The sequence below is a fragment of the Fusarium falciforme genome, chromosome 5 (genome assembly GCF_026873545.1).
Source record: "Fusarium falciforme chromosome 5, complete sequence".
Classification (NCBI taxonomy): domain Eukaryota; kingdom Fungi; phylum Ascomycota; class Sordariomycetes; order Hypocreales; family Nectriaceae; genus Fusarium; species Fusarium falciforme.
This window is the reverse complement of record NC_070548.1, coordinates 3,359,148-3,377,227: the sequence shown is the minus strand read 5'-3', so window position 1 is coordinate 3,377,227 and position 18,080 is coordinate 3,359,148. Positions and strand designations below refer to the sequence as shown.

At 54.2% G+C, this 18,080-nt stretch overlaps 4 protein-coding genes across 4 annotated transcripts; 2 read left to right on the top strand and 2 right to left on the bottom strand.

Annotated features, from left to right (window-relative positions):
• Positions 1–408: 408 nt before the first annotated feature.
• On the bottom strand, positions 409–3,084 carry NCS54_00726200 (Hypothetical protein; the record flags this gene model as incomplete). The annotated part of the gene is made up of 1 exon (XM_053152693.1): positions 409–3,084. The coding sequence occupies one exon, from the start codon at positions 3,082–3,084 to the stop codon at positions 409–411; it is 2,676 nt and encodes an 891-aa protein (XP_053008668.1).
• Positions 3,085–9,147: 6,063 nt separating this feature from the next.
• Positions 9,148–10,881, top strand: NCS54_00726100 (Hypothetical protein; the record flags this gene model as incomplete). The annotated part of the gene is made up of 4 exons (XM_053152692.1): positions 9,148–9,494; positions 9,648–9,939; positions 10,010–10,242; positions 10,296–10,881. 4 exons carry the CDS (start codon positions 9,148–9,150, stop codon positions 10,879–10,881), a joined length of 1,458 nt encoding a protein of 485 aa, XP_053008667.1.
• A 421-nt stretch (positions 10,882–11,302) lies between these two features.
• NCS54_00726000 (Hypothetical protein) lies at positions 11,303–11,926 on the bottom strand (the record flags this gene model as incomplete). The annotated part of the gene is made up of 1 exon (XM_053152691.1): positions 11,303–11,926. One exon carries the CDS (start codon positions 11,924–11,926, stop codon positions 11,303–11,305), a length of 624 nt encoding a protein of 207 aa, XP_053008666.1.
• Positions 11,927–14,734: 2,808 nt separating this feature from the next.
• Positions 14,735–15,928, top strand: NCS54_00725900 (Hypothetical protein; the record flags this gene model as incomplete). The annotated part of the gene is made up of 1 exon (XM_053152690.1): positions 14,735–15,928. One exon carries the CDS (start codon positions 14,735–14,737, stop codon positions 15,926–15,928), a length of 1,194 nt encoding a protein of 397 aa, XP_053008665.1.
• Positions 15,929–18,080: the final 2,152 nt, after the last annotated feature.

Here is an 18,080-nt window from a genome sequence, read left to right as displayed (position 1 = left end):
CTGAATCATTGCAGCTTTTGCCTTTAGGAGACTCGGCATGCACTCGAGGTTATTCACCATGTTATGTACGTTACTCATAAAAGTCATAAGCACCAAATCGCGTTCAATATTGTCTCGAGTTAAAAGGCGGTACATGGCTATGCTACACACCCGTGGGTAAATTCATATGCACATGAAAGAACAAAAGGAACACGACTCCAGATCTCAGTTCCCAATTCCCATTCCCCTCGCAGCCGCCCCCTTCCCTTCCACACGCCTGGTCACAGACCGAGGCGGTTTCTTCTTAGGGGCCGGCCGCTCCGTTAATCCTTGAATTTGATTTTCCCTGATCCTCCTCCTTCTAAATCCTTGTAGTGGTTGTTGTTTTCTATGATTGTGACAAAGTGACTTGCATCATGGTTGGTAGATTTACCAGGAGAAGCCGAGCATGCGGCGGAGGCGCTGGGGAGTGTCGGGGGTGGCCGTCTGGCGGGCAAACTCGACGGTCTCGGTCACGTACACCGTCTCAGGGACACGCGTAGAAGTGGCGGTAGCCAGTGTGGTGGACTCAGGGCAGGTGGTGACGATCGAGATGATGGTGGCAGCAGACTGAGATCCGTTGGCGCCGCAGCCGACCGTGACAGTCTCAGTCTCGGTGACCTTGGCGGTGACGGTCTGGGTGACGACGTCGGTGTTGCCGCCGACAGTAACGGTAACGACGCCGTCAGTGTTGCCACCAACAGTGACAGTGACAACGCCGTTGGTGCCGGAGGGAACAGCAGTGGTGTCCTGGCCGATGGCAGAGGAGTCGGTGGCCTCAGGGGCAGGGACCGAGGTCTCATCGGCGCCAGGTCCGTAGGGGATGCTGACGGCGCCAGTGCCAGAGGGGCCGGCGGTGCTGAGGGTGATGGAGGTGACGCTGATCTCACCGTCGCTCTTGGTCATGGTGATGACAATGGCGCTGGACTCAACGCCCTGGGTGCCAGTAACCTCCTCGGTAGCCTCGGTGGTAGCAACGTCCTGGGTAGAGTCAGCACCGGTGGGGACGGAGACGGCACCGGTTCCAGTGGGCTGGCCAGTGGTGAGAGTGATGGCAGTGACAGTGACCTCGCCGTTGCTGTTAGTCATGGTGATGCTGGTGACGACGTTGCCAGTCTGGGTGCCAGTAACCTCCTCAGAAGCCTCAGTGGTGGCAACATCCTGGGTAGACTCAGCGTCAGACTCAGCAGCGCTGGTGGTTTCGGCGTCAGACCCAGCAGCGGTGGTGGTTTCGGCATCAGCAGTGGTCTCAACGGCAGTCTCGCCAGTGGCGGTAGGGCCCTTGATGACGGGAGTACCATTGGAGATCTCGCAAGACTCGGAGACAGTGAGAGTGCGGGTGGAGATGACGACATTGCCGTTGCCGATGTAGGACTTGGACTCGCCAGTGATGGTGGCATCGGAGGGCAGGATGATGGAGGCGGTCTCAGTGGACTCCTTGGTGACGGGAGTAGGGGCCTTGGCAGTGGAGGCAGCATCAGCGAGACAGTTGGTGAGCTGCTTCTGGCAGTCGGCGACACGGAAGTTCTTGCCAGCGATGGTGGAGCAAGCCTTGAACTGCTTGTTGCAAGCGTCGGTGAGAGCATCGCCAATCTCGGTGAAACTCTTCTCCTCGCTGTCACGGCCGACGATGAAGTTGCCGCTGTTGCCAGCCTTGACAGGGGGGCAAGCAGCACCAATGACGATAGTGCGGTGGAAAATGGTGACCTCACGAATCACAACGATGACGGGCTTGGGGATCTTGGAGACGACGGCAGTGCCAGAGGTCTTGACCTCACCAGTGGTGGCAGTGGAGTCCACAGGGACGATGGTGGAGGCCACCGCAGAAGTCTCAACAGCGATGGAGGTGTTGGGGAAGAGACCAGTAGGACCAGTAGCAGTGCTACCACCGAAGCCGGTGGAGAGGATGTTGGTAGAGAAGCTGGTGGGGATGGTAGACTCAACCTCAGTGCTGGTCTCAGCATCATCGGAGGCAGTACCGGCAGTTTGGGTGCCAGTCTCCTCAGCGCTGGTGGTGCCGTCGGCGTCCTGGGAGCTGGCAACGGACTGAGTCTCGGAGGCAGCAGAAGTCTCAGCGGTGTTGTCACCGGAGGGGACGATAGCGGTGCTCTCAGTGCTCTCAGCCTCGCCAGTGGTCTGGGTAGCCGCGCACTTGGTGCAGGGGATGGTGATGGTCTGCTCCTCGGTGATGGTAGTTCCCTCAGTGACATAGGTGGTGGGGACGACAGTGGTGATGTCGGCAGTCTGCTCAGTCACGTTGCCGTCGTCGACAGGCAGGGAAGAAGTGGCAGCATCGGCGGTCTCAGTAGTGGTGTTGGCATCGGCGGTCTCGGCAGTAGACTCAGCACCAGTGGTGTTGGCGTCGGCAGTCTCAGCGGTCGACTCAGCACCGGTCTCGGTAGCCTCACACTTGGTGCAGGGGATGGTGATGGTCTCATCCACAAAGATGGTAGTTCCGTCAGTGATGTAAGAGGTGGGAACCACGGTAGTGATATCAGCGGTCTGCTCGGTCACATTGCCGTCGACGGGCTCAGAAGTGCTAGCAGCATCGGCGGTCTCGGCGGTGGTGTTGGCATCGGCAGTCTCAGCAGTCGACTCCGCCTCGGCGGTCGAGGCGGCCTCGCACTTGGAGCAAGGGATGGTGATGGTCTCGTCGACGAAGATGGTGGTACCGTCAGTGATGTAAGAGGTAGGAACCACAGTGGTGATGTCGGCAGTCTGCTCAGTAACGGTGCCATCGACGCTAGACTCGGAAGAAGTGCCGGCAGCATCAGCAGTCTCGGCAGTGGACTCTGCGTCAACGGAGCCAGTGGTCTGGGTAGCAGTGCAGGCAGAGGCGCTGCAGGGGATGGTGATGGTCTCCTCAACCCAGATGGTGGTTCCATCGGTGATGTAGGAAGTAGGAACCACAGTGGTGATGTCCTCGGTGGCCTCCTCGGCAGTGACGCTGGAGCTGGACTTGCGCTTGGTGACGGTCTTGGTCAAGGTGACCTTGTCCTGAGCAAGGATACCCTCGACGAGGTACTGCAGGCCAACGGCCGCGACAAGTGCGTTGCGCATGTACATGTTGAAAGACTCTCAGGGAATTTGGAAGGTTGACGGGTAGTTGATTTGTTTTGTTGTTTTGTCAATGAATGAATGGCTCTATCAAAGAACCAAAGAGTTGAAGATTTTGTTAGAAGGCGAACCAAGCACCTGTCTTGAAGAGAATGACTGAGAAGCAAACCCAAAACGGGGAACAAAACGAATGAGAAGAGAAAGAAGAAGCTGAGGAGGTGATGAAGAAGGTAGAGCAGGAGAGAGGCCAAGAGAGACGGCGAGAGCTTCGTCTTTATGGACGTTTCTGACCGGCCCCCAGGCCCTCGTGGGAGGCCAGGACCAGCCATGACAGGTCGTGGCGGAGGGCACGGTGATCCCGGGCATCGATCGGGAGTTGATTGGGGTGGCCTGAACATGAGACGTGATGGACATGTTGTTGCTGCCCCCCTCTAGGACCGTGATGGAGAAACTGTAAAGACGAGACGTGGTTCTGGAGAAAGTGGGTTATCCGACATGGGTAAGGTCGTGCCATATGGGGGTCCAGCATGCAGGGCGGTTACCTGCTAAACAGAACGATATAGATACAGTATAAGCATGGGCCCCCGGATGGCGAGTCGACTTGTCGCCAGATGAGAGGAGGCATCATTGGAGGGATTGGGCCCCCCGGCCGCCGTCCATCTGGTGATGGCCGTTTTTCGAGGCCGGAGAATTGATGGGGCAAACATGTTCTCTGACGACTTTGGCAGGCGCTTTCATGATCGACTCTCGGTTGTTTAGACGTTTCTGATGAGCAAGTTAAGGGGTTCTGCAGGTGGCCGCAGTGGCCGGCCGGCTGGGCGGTTGACATGACGGGACAGCAACTCTGCCGTGTGATGCTATTTCGAGCCTCGGCGTCGTCGTAATGGTCAGCCAGCACTCGCTGGCAATATGGATGAGACCGCCATCATCCCAAGTTCCAGCCAGTGCAAGGCGGAGGATGACTCGATTGGGCTCATTGCTGATGCTCCTGCCAATTTGCTGAACCGTATATTTCCTGTTTCTGGGCAGAGCGGCTGCTGAGGGAATATGCAAGATCTGGGATCGTCGTTGGAGAGCATGTCAGAGTCAATGGGCAAGCAACAGAGTGAGCAGCGGACGTTCCATCGAAAGGACGGAAGCAGGGGTTGTGCGGAGACCTAAGGCAGGTACCAAGGTATGCATAAAGTGGACTTGCAGGGGGCGGAGTTTAACGTCGCACGAGGGGGCTCTTTTGACATGGGGAGCTTAAGGGGTTATCGTCCGCTCTTGGGCTGATGATGTAAATACCACGCTCAGATAGGGAATAAACAACTGAATTATTGATGAGGCTGTTGATGAGGCAAACAAGATGCTAATTACGGCTTGTTGCCCGTATATTGATCAAAACTCACCAGCTGAAGTTCACTCGACGATGCAGTATCCCGTTGTCATTCTAACAGCTCCCGCATCACAAATGTTAGAGACTCTTCAGCCTCACTACATGTACCTATAATTATCTACTATATCTATAATTATCCATACACAAGTCTATGTCATCTTCAATAAACTGAATCAATATTCCGACGCTGGTGAACCAATCCTCTCCAAAACGTGACATTTCTCCTCAAAAGCCAATCGCCTTGATCCTCAGCTGTCTTGGCCCGAGCTTCGTCTCGTTCAGTCTCCAGAAGCGAACCAGGGTCCAGGTTTCAAGCTCGAGAGGGGATGCCTCGAAGTCGTTTCAGAAGCCCCAGTCTGCCACCAAACTGTGATGCACAGCCTGGTTTTGTGCACGCGGCGGGATGACTCTATGGATGGAAGATGCGAACCATTCGTCGATCCCTTACCTTCACCCCAGTCGCTCATGTTTCGGGCAGCATGATGTATTCCTGAAGATGGTGCAGCTCCGCCTCCCCTTCGGAAACGCACAACAACCCAAAATGTCGACTTGCGATTGCATGTTTGGTTTAATACGGGAAATTATCACGACGTCAAGGGTGTCGCCTACGTCTGGGATATGTTTCCCGTCTGCGAGGATCATCCATCGCCAGTGATCCTGGGCCGCGAGGCTTCCTTACCCCCACAGCCACATAGAGAGATGGTTTTCATATAAATTGAAGGAAATTGGGATGAACCATGGCAAAGACAGCAGCACGACTCAGTACCAGCTGAATTTGATTGCCTTGTCATCCTGCCTTACCTTCTATTCCTTGCAAGAGCCCCAGAACCAAGTTACCAAAGACCCATCGGCCCCCCGTCAGATGCCGCCCCCGACAATCGTCAATCGGCACGACCGGGTCTGCCGCCAGTTGATTAATTAACACAGCTTCGTCTCCTTGCGTAAGCTTGTTTCTGTTTCATGAAACAGAACGGGTCTTGTAATCCTCTGCAATCATTCAATTAAACAGAACGTCGCACATCTGCTGACAGTTGCATCTTTTGGAACTTTGACAATGGAGCCTCAATCAATTTTTTCATGATTTTTGCCTTTGCATTTTGTCATTGTGGCGGTGACCGATATTGAAGGCGACTTTCGGGATTCCCATATGAATATACATGAATTATTAATTTAAGTTCTATCTTTGGAACCGTCTATAGTCATCATCGTAAGAGGCTCAATCTTCCGTCGGGTCATCTCAATTGAGTTGATTGCCGGGCTGTTAGTCAGCCTAAGGGGCCTCCAAGTCTCAACCTGATACCAATGCATATTAACACGGATGAATTAAATCTTGTATTGGCCTATCTTCTATGGTCAAGCTACTTATCAGCGTTTGTGTCTTTCCTGGTTACGTCAAGTCCAAGTTGCATGACAAACCTAGACTCCGGAATGATGCAGCTTGCCGTCTCATCTCTTCATCCCGCCGACACCTTGCTTTATTAAGGAGCAGCCTCCAAAAAACAAACATCCAGAGTCTACCCCGTACTTCATCCAGAAACTTGAAGCCATCAGTGGTTATTACACTTTCCCTTGTACGATTCTGCGTTCCATCGTCTATGTATAGGGTGAGCACCATGTTAGCAAGGTGACAACAGTCCAACTCCGACCACAATCAAGTAGCAACATCATTAGCAACATGCAAGATCACTGGTCTCCTAAGATTCATCACAAGTCAAGAATGACAAGTCCCAATATCCAAGTCTGCCCAACTTGGTCAACCTGGTGGGACCCTGGTCCATGGGGACGGGTCGGCGTTCCTGCATTAGCCTCCCTCCCAACTCGACCCAAACCAACATTGGGTGAGCAGCCTCAGGCAAAGCATGGCGCCAAAAATGAAGTGATGGGCAATCCAACTCAAGTCGGGTTGCCCAATACGATGACGGATCTCCCCTTCCGGATATGTGTCTTACGTCTTCTTCACTATTCCGAAATCTCATTAATTACCCTACAAGTCCAGGTCGCCCATTTAAACCAAGTTTCAAAACTTCTTTTGCTTCCGTATGAGCATGTGAAGGCCTTTTTGTCCCTGTATAAATCGTTGAAGTCCTGCGTCTGAATTTGATTCCGGTTTTCTCCCTCTTCATGTACACGTAGGTTCATCTCACAGGGTAGGCAACTTCTGTCAAGAGGTAGTAATAACACTTCACCCCTTCGCCTTTTCTTGAGCTCATACAACGTCCTAACCTCATACAAATACAAACGATTCCAACTGTGACTTTACTACCATATCTATACCAGATGCCAGCTACTCGGCCTAATATGAGTATCGGCCTTGCGACCCTCGCCCAGTACTTGCGCAACGCAGTTCATGCCTAACTTGGTAACCAAATGTGAAGGTCTGAGCCAAATAAAACGTTGCGTCTAATTGGAGTCGATACGGGTAATACGTGAAGAAAGTCCAAGCATCTTGTGAGTGCATACATTCAGTTGTTGCTTGAGTTGGAGAATCTTGGATGTCAGTACAATCACTCCGGCACAGAGTGGACTGCGATGTGGCAAAGCTCTAGGAAAAAGAGTGCATCAACTCCGCAAGCTCACTGCTGTGATGGATGATAGCTTGGCACTGCTCGTCTTCAACACACAGGTACCTCGCGGACGAACAACGCGATTCTCGGATTGGATAGTAGCCTGAGGCGAGAGTGTCCCAATTCTACTTCCTTGTTCATCAGTCTGACCTCTACAACACTACAGTGTTTTCGTTAGATATCTTGCACAAAATGGGTAGGAATTATTTCATGCAGGTTTCGAGAACGTGCTTCTTTACCCAAAGTATGTGTTAATACACGGAGTAGGGTAATGCGCTCATGAAATAACGCCGTGCGTTTTCACGGATATTTAACAATTTGACCTCATTGCAATGATTGGCAAAATCGGTAGAGGCTGGAGGTTTGGCGACTCGTTTCTCTAACTACCTATGAACTGCCATGGAGGTTACGTAGTTTCGATCGAACGCGTTCAACGAATATGGGAACTTAGTGTGGCAAGTACTTAGCCCGATGCTATGCGTAAACAACGACAAATTCGAGGCAGATATGGCGTTAACTAACACGAATCAGTATCTTTTAGAGTGCAAGGCGGTGGAAAGAGAAGCATAGCAAAGCGGCAAGTGAAACAGTGAAGGGGATGGGTGAAAGATGGGGGCACAGTGGCAAACGAGAGAGAGGTTGGAATCTCAAAATATGGGACAATGAAGACGTGTCATCCCAACTTATTTCTTCATCTTGGTTGAAGATGGCTAGACTACCCAACATTCTCAGGTGAATCTCCACATCCTCGGCAGAAGAACCCACAGAGAAGGAAACTTCTCGTAGAATGTCAAGGGTAGAACAGCGCCACAGACAGAACAATCCCAGTCTAGAAATTTGGGGGGACCATTCTCGCCAAGGAACCTTGACGGGGGGATATTATTAGCAGCTCCTGTCTGGGGAAGGCTGGTCCAGAGATTGATTAGATTGATAAGATGCGATTGTCATGACCGCCCCGAGATCGGACGCTTTTTTACCAACGCGCCGTGTCTTTTTTAAATAACTCGCACTATATTTTGGGACTCCTCGGATAATCGATCAAAATAGGAATGAGGTGTACGTAACGAGAAAAGTTCTCGTTTTGCGATCTGGTAGGTGACGCCGCGTCCTGCTCCGGCTGCATTGCAACACAGAGACCAAAAGGTGAAATCTGCTCGTCTCATGACGAGAAAAAACGCGTGGGGCAACTAGTCTCAGGGGAACCTCTCAAATCCCCGCGCTCGCATAGCCACGGGGCAGCATGTGTACAGAAAGAGTGGCTTACAGCAGCTCGCAGACCGCCGGGTCTGTTGTTCCCTATTGTCACATCTCAAAAGGAAAAAACGGAAAACTTCAAAAGTCACGAGCCCACTTGGCTTGGGCTGAGATCACAGGGGGAAAAAGCACCTCACCTCACTGGGAAGGTTCCTGGACTTCTCACCATGGAAGCAAAAAGAGGGGCTTGTTCAGAGCTGATATCCATGATGGGCTCTTTGCACGGTTCAACTGTACCTTACCCTACAGATACTAGCTCGTCAGAACCGGCAAACTCTCGATGGGCTATCATCAAGTGACGCACCTTTGACGAAGAGATGGGCCAGCTTCGCAATCACCGATTCCTCCCCTTGACCTTGGCAGAAGGCCAGTCTATGAGCCTTTGACGTATTGCTAGATTATACTGTAGCTCTCGTTGGCCGCAATGGCTGTTTCCGTGCCTGTATCTTGAACCCTCGTCAGATTCCTCTCCTCTCGTCCGTCTTCTCTCCCCGCTTCACAAGACTCGGTAATCCACTTTCTCACCTCGCCATCAGCAGCCGAAATCCTTGCCTGTCACACTTGATTCGGGGAAAAAGAAACATTGTCTCTCTCTTGGCGAAGCAGCCATCTTTTTCTCTCTCCCTTCCTCACACACACACACACACCTATCCTGCACCTGTTCTAGCCCGCTTGAAAAAAGTCCCGCTTTCTATCCCGGCTACTTTCCGCTCCCCGGCTTGCCTCGACCGCCGGGCTGCATCGGCCAAGCTTCGGAAGCCCCCGTTACTTATCAGATCCTGGGGTTAGAAAGACCGCGACAGGCAGGGCTCACACTGTACGGAACAAGAGACAGAAGGGAAAGAAGAAAGGGACAAGTCAAAATTAGCCCCAGCCATGGCGCGCTTTGTGGATTTGGACGACGAGGAAGACGCTGGGGCGGGCCCTGCGGGTGGTCCTCGTGCTGGGGGCGCCCGAGCTCATCATGAGGCCGCCGCGCCGCCGCCTATGCCCATGCCGGTCCCGATGCCGGGTCAGCTACAGTTACAACATGACGCCGACCCCCAGCTGCAGCAGCTCTCCCAGAAAGAGCAGCATCTCCTCCTGCTCAAGAAGCTTCACCTGCTGTCCGCCAACGGCCGGAATGGACCTTGGTCGCACTCCCTGCACAACCCAGAGCCGATAGGCACTATGGACTCTTCCACTTTCAGGGCGCCCGTCACGGACGCGATGCAGATCTATCCGTGAGTTGGAGCCCCCTTTCTCTTTGTTATGATGCCCAATGCCTCAATGGTTCATTCCTTGAAGCCGTCCCGCCCATCATGAGATGTTGCCAGCGCCTCGCGTCTTGATGTTGTACCCGTCATGATAACTCCTCATACTGACCCTTGACCTAGCATCGCCGTCGCCGTCGCTTCCTCCATCGACCTAAACACTCTCGATGCACTCTCCCGCACGTGTCGCCTCATCCATTATGGCCTTCTCCAGTACCGCACCATCCTCCTTGCCTCCACCCTCCACTGCCGTAACGAGAGCGTCCCCGTAGATGGCTCCGAGACCTTTCGCTACCGCGCTCGCGCTGGCAATTGGTTCTACATGGAGGATGGCCGCAGCTACAACGGCAAGTCGGGCGACTGCGCCCGTGACATGGTTGGCGAGTGCCGTAGATGCGGCGAAGTGATATGCAGGGTACGTGCATGAGCCTGCGAGCAGCCGAAACTGTTAGGCCGTAGTGCAGACACTGACCGGCCGTGTTTAGAACTGTGCCATCAAGCCACCGGCTCCTGTCGCTCTCCGTGAGAGGCATAGGAGACTCTGCAAGCCTTGCGTCCACGCCCCGATAGCAACCCTCGCTAAACCCCCTCTGGATCCTGACCTTCCCGTCTCCTCAGAGGCTGTGTCGCGACAGATTTGCAAATGCGCAGACGAGGGCGTTTGGCTATGTCAGCCATGTGGACGAAGTATCCGCGGTGCCGATCATGAATATCAACGGTATGTCGCTATTGCCCCCTGTCCAGTTTGCGTAAGACTAACAACGGCTCCAGCATCTGGCGCTGGCGAAACCAATATGGAGAGGTTCTCGGGGGCCTCGGTACTGGCATCGGCGAGGGAGACCGAGGCGTCATCTGTGGCCGCGAGGCAGACTGCTGTGCGGCTAAGGAGCGCGAACAGCAGCTGGACTGCGATGCCGAGGACGCCCGGGACGGAAACGTTGCGACTCCGGGCGGCACGACCCACCCGGCGCCGGTGGATGCACTGATTGATGAGCTCCGCCTCACCCACGAGCAGACACCGTCTCCGTCCCTCGGCCCGGGCTACCTGCGCCACGAGATCGAGGGCATCGGCGGCATCGTAAAGCGCAAGCGTGTCCGCATGGTGCGTGTCGGTCACTGTGTCCCCGAGTGGGAGGATGAGCGTGGCAGCGGCAGTCGCGTGCTGGGTCGAGAGGTCCGGGGCGTGCGCCGGAGCTGGTGTGGCTGGTGCTGGCGTGTCATCCCCAGCGAAAAGGACTACCTCAACGAGCCGCCTTCATCATCGTCTTCGAGCTCAGGAGGTAGTCGCCGTACGTCGACATCTACCACGAGGTCGAATGAGTTCAAGTCAAGTCGAGGTGATCTACAAGAAATTTAGTGGTCATTTTTATAGTATATGGGGGTGGATCTACCTGCACCTGGAAGGTGCATGATTTTTTTGCTGTTAAATACAGCAGTTACGTATAGGTTGATTTCGGTATAAAGAGGACTCTCGGGGATTTGAATGGCATACAAGATCCATGGATAATAACGTGGTGGCGGGGTGACAAGAGACCCTGGCAATAGGGGTAAAATACACAAGGCTGTTTGCTTGCATTTGGGGAGTTCTTGGTATTTGGCAGTTATACAAAGTGATTTTGCCCATGCGGCCCGGGCTCCAAAAGATCCGCATCTCTCCGTGCTTCCTCACGCCACACATAATCCTACACGTGCCTCGGACGGTCTCGTATATTTGTACAGGTCCGTTCCACCTATGCTGCGCCGCGCTGCCCTCGTTGGCGTATTCGGTAATAATTTCTCTACAACTCGCCGCGGTAAAGCATCTCTGTCCTCCGCTTGCGGTCCTCCCTTGCTTTGGTCCGGATAGCACCCCACCGAGCCTCCCTCCGCTCTTGTTTAGCCTGGAGGGCCTTGAGATGTCCTGCTGGTGCCGGCGCAGCCATCTTGACAAAGATTGTTGAGCAACCAAACTTCTCAGCAAGCTTGTTTACACTCCAGGTCACAGGGTCCTCCGCCCGCAGTCTCTTCATTTCTTGAATGTCGGCAGCCTTGAGGTTGTAGTTGGGGTCTCGGCGATGATAGTTCATTGCTGGAGGTAGTTTGCCTTCGGCGGGAGGAGCCACAGGTGAGCCGGGAGTGTGACGAAGGCGTGTGATGGCGGCTCGGCGCGCATCATTAGGAGGGAGGAAGAGGAATGGCGTATGGAGGGGAGAGGCCTCGGAGGCGGGGGGGTTGTAGATGATAGAGTCGGCGGCGGGAAAGGCGGTCTTTCGGTCGGGTTGGAAGGATTCGTGAGGAGCAATCTTGAGTGACCGCTTCGTTCGAGCCGTCGTCTTGTGACCACGACTAGGAATAAGAGGGAGCCCTGGGGCGGGGGACTTGAGCAGCCGGGCGGCTGGTCGGGCGAGGCTTCGGAACTCCATTGTGGCCGATGAAGTTGAGTGTCGTCGGGGAGTCGAGACGAGAGGTAAGGAGGAAGTAGTGGTAGGATTGACGAGGATGACAACTTCTCACAAGAGCCTCGTTGACCGGGCTGAGGGCGATTGGCCGCGGCAATTGACGTTCGTGCGGTCTGGAGCTGGACCCTCACGAGCACATTGAAGTCGAAGATCTGAAGTTTCTGTCACTCCGCTTACCTAAGGGTCCTGCTTACCTTAAATTTGAGAGTTGGTCTAGTCACGTGGAAAATCAGCAGCAAAGTCACATGACAGTCACGAAATTTCCGGCGGGCTGAAGCTTAGCTCAGGACCGGCGGGCCGATGACGTCGAGACCAACAAAGCCCCTCGGTGGCTGGTCACTGAACCCCTCTGTGGCTTGACCATCCCACGCTCGCCAATGCCACGCATTCACGCATCCCAAAGCTGACGAGGCCCTTGTTTCATTTGCGAGCATGTCGGTCAATCAAGCAAGATCTGCTGTCCCCGGGAAGTCGGGAGACGGGGAAGCAAACGGCCCCTTATCGGTGGCGAATTGCGGCAGGGGAAAAGGGGGCTTGCCGCAAGGGTCCTTCTCGAGAGCCCGGGGGACAGTGACTGATGGGGAAGCCCAATAACGTGCCTGAGATGTCACCTTCCATGGTGTTGATGTTGTTCGGGAGCCAAAAGCAAACTACTGTAAACGAGGGATAAGCAAGGCAGGCTCCCTCTTGGCCCCCTCGTGGGCAACTCAGCTCGGCTGCCAGCATGTGCGGATCCTGCCCCTTATTAGCCTATTCTGTGCTGTTCCGTCAGGGCAGGATGAGGGAGAGCCCTGAGGGAGTTGTCACGAGGTCATAGTTGGTAGCGGGGCTGTCGCCGGGTTGGTGACGGCGGGAGAGGGGGGATGTGATGAGGGATGTGACCAAGATGACCGATAGTGCCCAACCGGATCAAGGAGGGCAGGACAGGGAAGAACAGGGCAGAGGATGCACCTTGGACATGGAGAGGAATGATGAGCAAAGCATCAGGTACTGGAATAGAAACCGCATGTTGTCGAGGCTGTGTGAGTGTGTAAGCAGGAGCTGGCAGCACAGCACAGCGCAACACAGGTGAGGCATAACGCGACGACCCAGCCCGATCTCAGCCCATCGGATCGGGGTCATCTGAGATAGGGAGTCAGTCGTGGCCCATTTCTTTCCGTTGTTGCTTTTTGGGACGGCACTGGCTTTTTTTCTTATTCGGATGGGTTCCACGGGATATTGGGCGAGGCATGGTTGGCTGTGCGATGTGCGCTGTGCCTTGCCTTGCATGACTTGCTTGACGAGATGCTCCCATGTCCAACCTATGCATATCAATTCATGCAGCACGGTGCCGAAGATGTAAGAGAGTAGGGCATGGGCATGGACAAGGCGCAGCGGGCCAACAGAGGATTGGAGAGCGGTGGAATTGCAAAACGCGAGCCGAGCCTGAGCTGGGCTGGGCCTAGAAGCATTGGATGTCGTGTATGATGGCCTAGAAGCTGGTTCCAAGCAGGTTTTTGTGATGCCATCAAACAAATGGTGTTGTTAGCATCTGTCCGTCGGGAGCCTCGTGGCGCCCGCATGTTCTCGTCTCGTGCTCAAAAGCTCGAGCTCTGGAATTAAATCTCTCGTCAGGCCTGACGGGTTATCACTTTCCTGTACGACTCACAGTTGCCCCATAGTGGCCTTGATAGTGCAATCTTTTGCCGCTACACGTTTGATCCCGTGCCTTGCTCAAGGTGCGCTGATCCTTCAGAGGTTGACGACGGGAGACTCGACGTTCCAAAGCCACCTACGCCGTCGGGCCCCTACCTGCCTTACCTGCCCTTCCCGTCAATTCTTCCCCCTCCCTCTCTCACTCCCGTCTTTTGACTCTTCTTCTCCCTTAACACGACGACAAACAGACAATAAGAAACCCTGTCGCTGACGAAGCGAGCGACAATCAGCAGAAGCAACGACCACCAACAACACAACAACAACAACAAACCTTGCGTCGTTCGCCCTCCGCAAGAGTTAACGGCTCCTTGCCGCAGCAATAGCGCGCCCAGCAGTCTCAGCCGCCCTGCCCTCTGAGGCTCGCATCCACTAAATCCACCACGCTATCTCACGGGGGCTGTCTGGCTTTTAAACCTGGGCTGCATCCGCCGAGGATTTTGTCGACGCCTAAGACCTCACAAGTTCTCTCCTTGTCGTTGACCTGATCGACCTGCCCTGACCTGGAACCTCGAAAGTCCCGACCGCCGTCCAACAAACCTGATTGCGTCACTCGTCCCTCCGAGTGGCTCCCCCTTCCGGGCCTCGATACCTAGCAAGCCCAAAGCAAAAGACGGCGGCAGAACGGACAACGGCACTGCCGTGATTAGTTGGTCCCTAACAACTAGCGCTGGCCGGAGCGGGTCTTGCCTTGAGTGTTGGATCGGGAGCTACGGACTGTTACAGGTCACAGCCTCTAGGTATGTGCAGCATCTAATATTCAATGTCTCTCTCCCGTCCTTGAAGGGCAGCGTCACTCTAGGTCTCAGTGCCGCACGGCCGCTTTGACAGAACTTTTTTGTGATATTTTATTTCGAGATTTTCCTCCTGGTCTCTCTTGTTGTTGTCCCGGCTCGTTGCTCCTCTCGCTTGCCGACCCAGATCTGCATTCCCAACCCTCGTCACTAACCCAACCTTGTTTTCCAGTCAGTCACCCAGACAACTTTCCTCTCTGCACGGCCAAAAGTTCCTGCCACGCACCTTCAACCACGGCCACCGTAATCGTTTCTCGCCGTTTTACACGTTGGCTCATCCATCAACATGAGCCTCGCCGAAGCAGCTCCCATCACTCGCGGTGACCCATACGCCCCTGTCGATGCCGCCGACGACCAGCGATTAGGCGACTCGACACCTCGAGCTAGCGACTTCATGACGGAGCCAGACAGCCAAACGGGAGACGCTAAGAAGGATCCCAAGAGCAAGAAGCGTAGCTTCTTCGGTTTCGGCAAGAAAAAGACACCGTCTCTCACCAAATCCGAGTCCCACAACGAGTCCAAGCCCGAATCCCAATCCCAATCTGAACCCAAGTCCCAGTCCCAGTCTCAGACTCCCTCAAACTCGAACTCGGCCGCCGCGAGCCCGCCTCTGATGTCCCGAGATGCTTCGAAGCTCTCGTCGACAGCGTGGAGCGCGCCCAGCGACCAGGCCTTTGTCCTGCCTTCGTCTCCGGGCCGCGGCTTCAGCGGCTCCCCACGACTCTCCTCCCCTGCGACGTCACAGATCTTTGAGCGTGATGTCCAGGATAGCACCGTACTGAAGCCGAACTCCCCGGCGATCCCGACGCATATCCAGACCGAAAACTACATCCCTCCCGTGCTCGACGACGCATCCGAGGCCATCACGAATGAGAAGCTTGACCCTGACACGGTGGAGATTGTGACGCACAGCTCGCATCAACCCGCCGCCGTGACGGTTACGGGCGCCAGCAACGGCCTTCCATTGTACGACCAGTCGGCCAGTGAGTGGGCAGCAGAGCTCGCTTCCTTTGCCGACCGAGATGCTGTCTCGGCCGACAACGCCTCCAACTACGGGTCTCTCGACTCCTCCGACGTCCGCCGATTATCCTTCATCTCGTTTGCCGATGTTGTACAGGCCGAGCACAACCCTCCCGCGGGCGTTGCGAGCTCTCGTGACAGCATCCACCTCGCAGGGCTCACGTCTCTGCCGGCAGCGGTCAACCGATCTCCCTCACCCATCCGATCCCCAGTATCGAGCCAGGGGCCCGAGACAAGTCCTCCCACAAGTAACCCTGGTAGTATGAAGGGTATTGAGTTGAGCCCGCCTCGGAAGCCTCTGGGAAGTCCCACCAGCACGGCCAACCTCAAGCTCAGCGTTGCTGGAAACGACCTCAACATTGAGACCATGAGCCAAGCTCTCCGACGGACGGGTAGCACCGATCTGAGCAATGTCCGCAGCCATCCCACAAGCCCGATCGAGGGGTCCAACCTTCGTTAAGGGCGATATGAGATGGAGGGGGTAGAGCAGATGAGGAGAGACGAGATGATATCCACACAGCAGCAACACTTTTACTATTTGGTGATTTCACTTCACATTATTCACTTCAACCACGATACCCCACGGGGATCGTCATTTTGATAGGGATCGATCGAGCACCGGGGACTCTGAAATCTGGCAATTGGGAGTTGGAAGAGAAAGTTCATTAGGCGTCGAAATACTCTACGCGCACTACCGGGATTACGCACATGTTATACTTTTCTTGGTCTTTGTTTGTCCTTTGCTATCATGGAAACTGCAAATATTCTGCAGATGAAAGGTGATGGTTCAAGGTCCAATCAATTCGTCAATTTACTTTTACGTTTTTATTCCTCCGAAAGCGGTCTCGTCAGGGAGACTGTGATGGCAGTGAGGTAACGGCCGGCTTTTCTTTGCGTTACCTCGATTGCAGTTCATAGCAAAGGAGTGGAAAGGGGGAATGGTGACGGTGGTGGACAGGCGCATGTTGCACATGTATCCAATATCATATTTGGCACGCCGACAAGGGATTTCCCTCGCCACAGAAAATGAGTACAACCACGTCCTTTTCCGAGACTACAGCTTCGAAAGGCGAGATATATGCATCAGCGGCAGAATCGTGACGACATGGAGATATGACAGCCGAGACCCTGATGAACTGACTCTGTTGCAGACATGTCATGAGGAAGTTGGCTCGGACGCGGCGAGACCGTCGAGTCTATCACTCATCTCTGACAGCTGAGGCTTGATCCGTGAAAGCCACAAAGGACATTATACTCCGGAAGCTCACGACAATAATAGAAAAAAGGCATTATTCACAAGCACAGAAGTCTCGAGCAGACACGGGGAGGGGTTCGCGTTTGCCGAGATTATGAGGGAGATTCTCGTCCCGGGTCAAGGGCTCCGCGATTACACGGAATGCCGAGTTTACTCGTAGTGGCCGTGCATGCCATGCCATGTTGCAGGCAGACAACACCCATTTCGACTTGCCTTTCATGATGTGGATGACAGGGTGGGCTGGAACCGGTGGTGTGGCACCACATGAGACATGGATATCTTGGGCCTCTCTCAGGAGGGACATGTTGGGGCGGACGCCAGGAGCACAGTTGAGGCTGTCCAAACGGAAGCGGTGTGTAATGGTAAGCTGGTTTGCGTAAGGGCCTCTGGTTGCCTGTGTGCTGCGCTGCCTACCTAACTGTATGAACTGATGTCGCTGACTCTTGGGTCGAGAGATGGGCTGTGCTTAATTGCCCAGGACCTCTTTCACGGCAAAGATGGGCCCGCCCGCTCTCTTGTTTTCTGGGACAAGGTGGGCTTGGCGGGAAAGGAAAATCTATGTTTAGGAACCCCCAGTAATTGGTTCATCGCCCTTGTTGGTTCTATGTTCCTTGCAACAGGAAGAGTTTAATCCCCCCTGGCTTGTCTCGGTGCTGGAATATCACACGGTTAGGTTGATCAAGGGGGGTGGCCTCCAAGAAAAAAACCGGACGAAAAGAACCGTAACAAGAAAAAGGAAAATAAGGATCTGAGCGGGAAGATGCGCTCTTGCGTAAATGTAGCTCTGCATTGCTGCAGTAACATTTTTTTCTGTATTAAAAAAGCAAACGCAGCAAAAGGGGAACCCCTGACAGGTGAGATCCCTCAAAGCAAGATTTGAGGCCCTTTTTTTTTTTTTTTTTTTCAAGATGCGACACGTGGGAGCGTTCCATGCTGGCGGGACGGGACAGAGCCAACAGCTTTGTGTCTTTTCTTGTCGCGTGGCTTTGTTGGATCTTCTTCAGGGGTTGATCGAGGTGATTTAGACACTGTGCTCTTGTCTGTTGTAAGATCTTCAGGAGATTATCGTCATTGCTTTTGGAACATGTATGTACTCGGTAGGGTCAGGCTACATTGGGCACGCTGGTCACGAGAGGAGGAGATAATGTGAGTGAGAGCTGGAGTTGAGGCTGACGATCCCGTAGGAAACGGTCAGGTTCGTGGCTTTTGAGGCCACCCAGCTATTACCACTAGCCAGGAGAGAGTAATGCCGAGGCCATCATTGGGCTGTAAAGGGTAGGCCCGACAACTGCTTTCTTTTTTGCCCGCACAAGAAGCGCATATCGCGCCCGGTGATATTATCTTGGGAAATCAATCG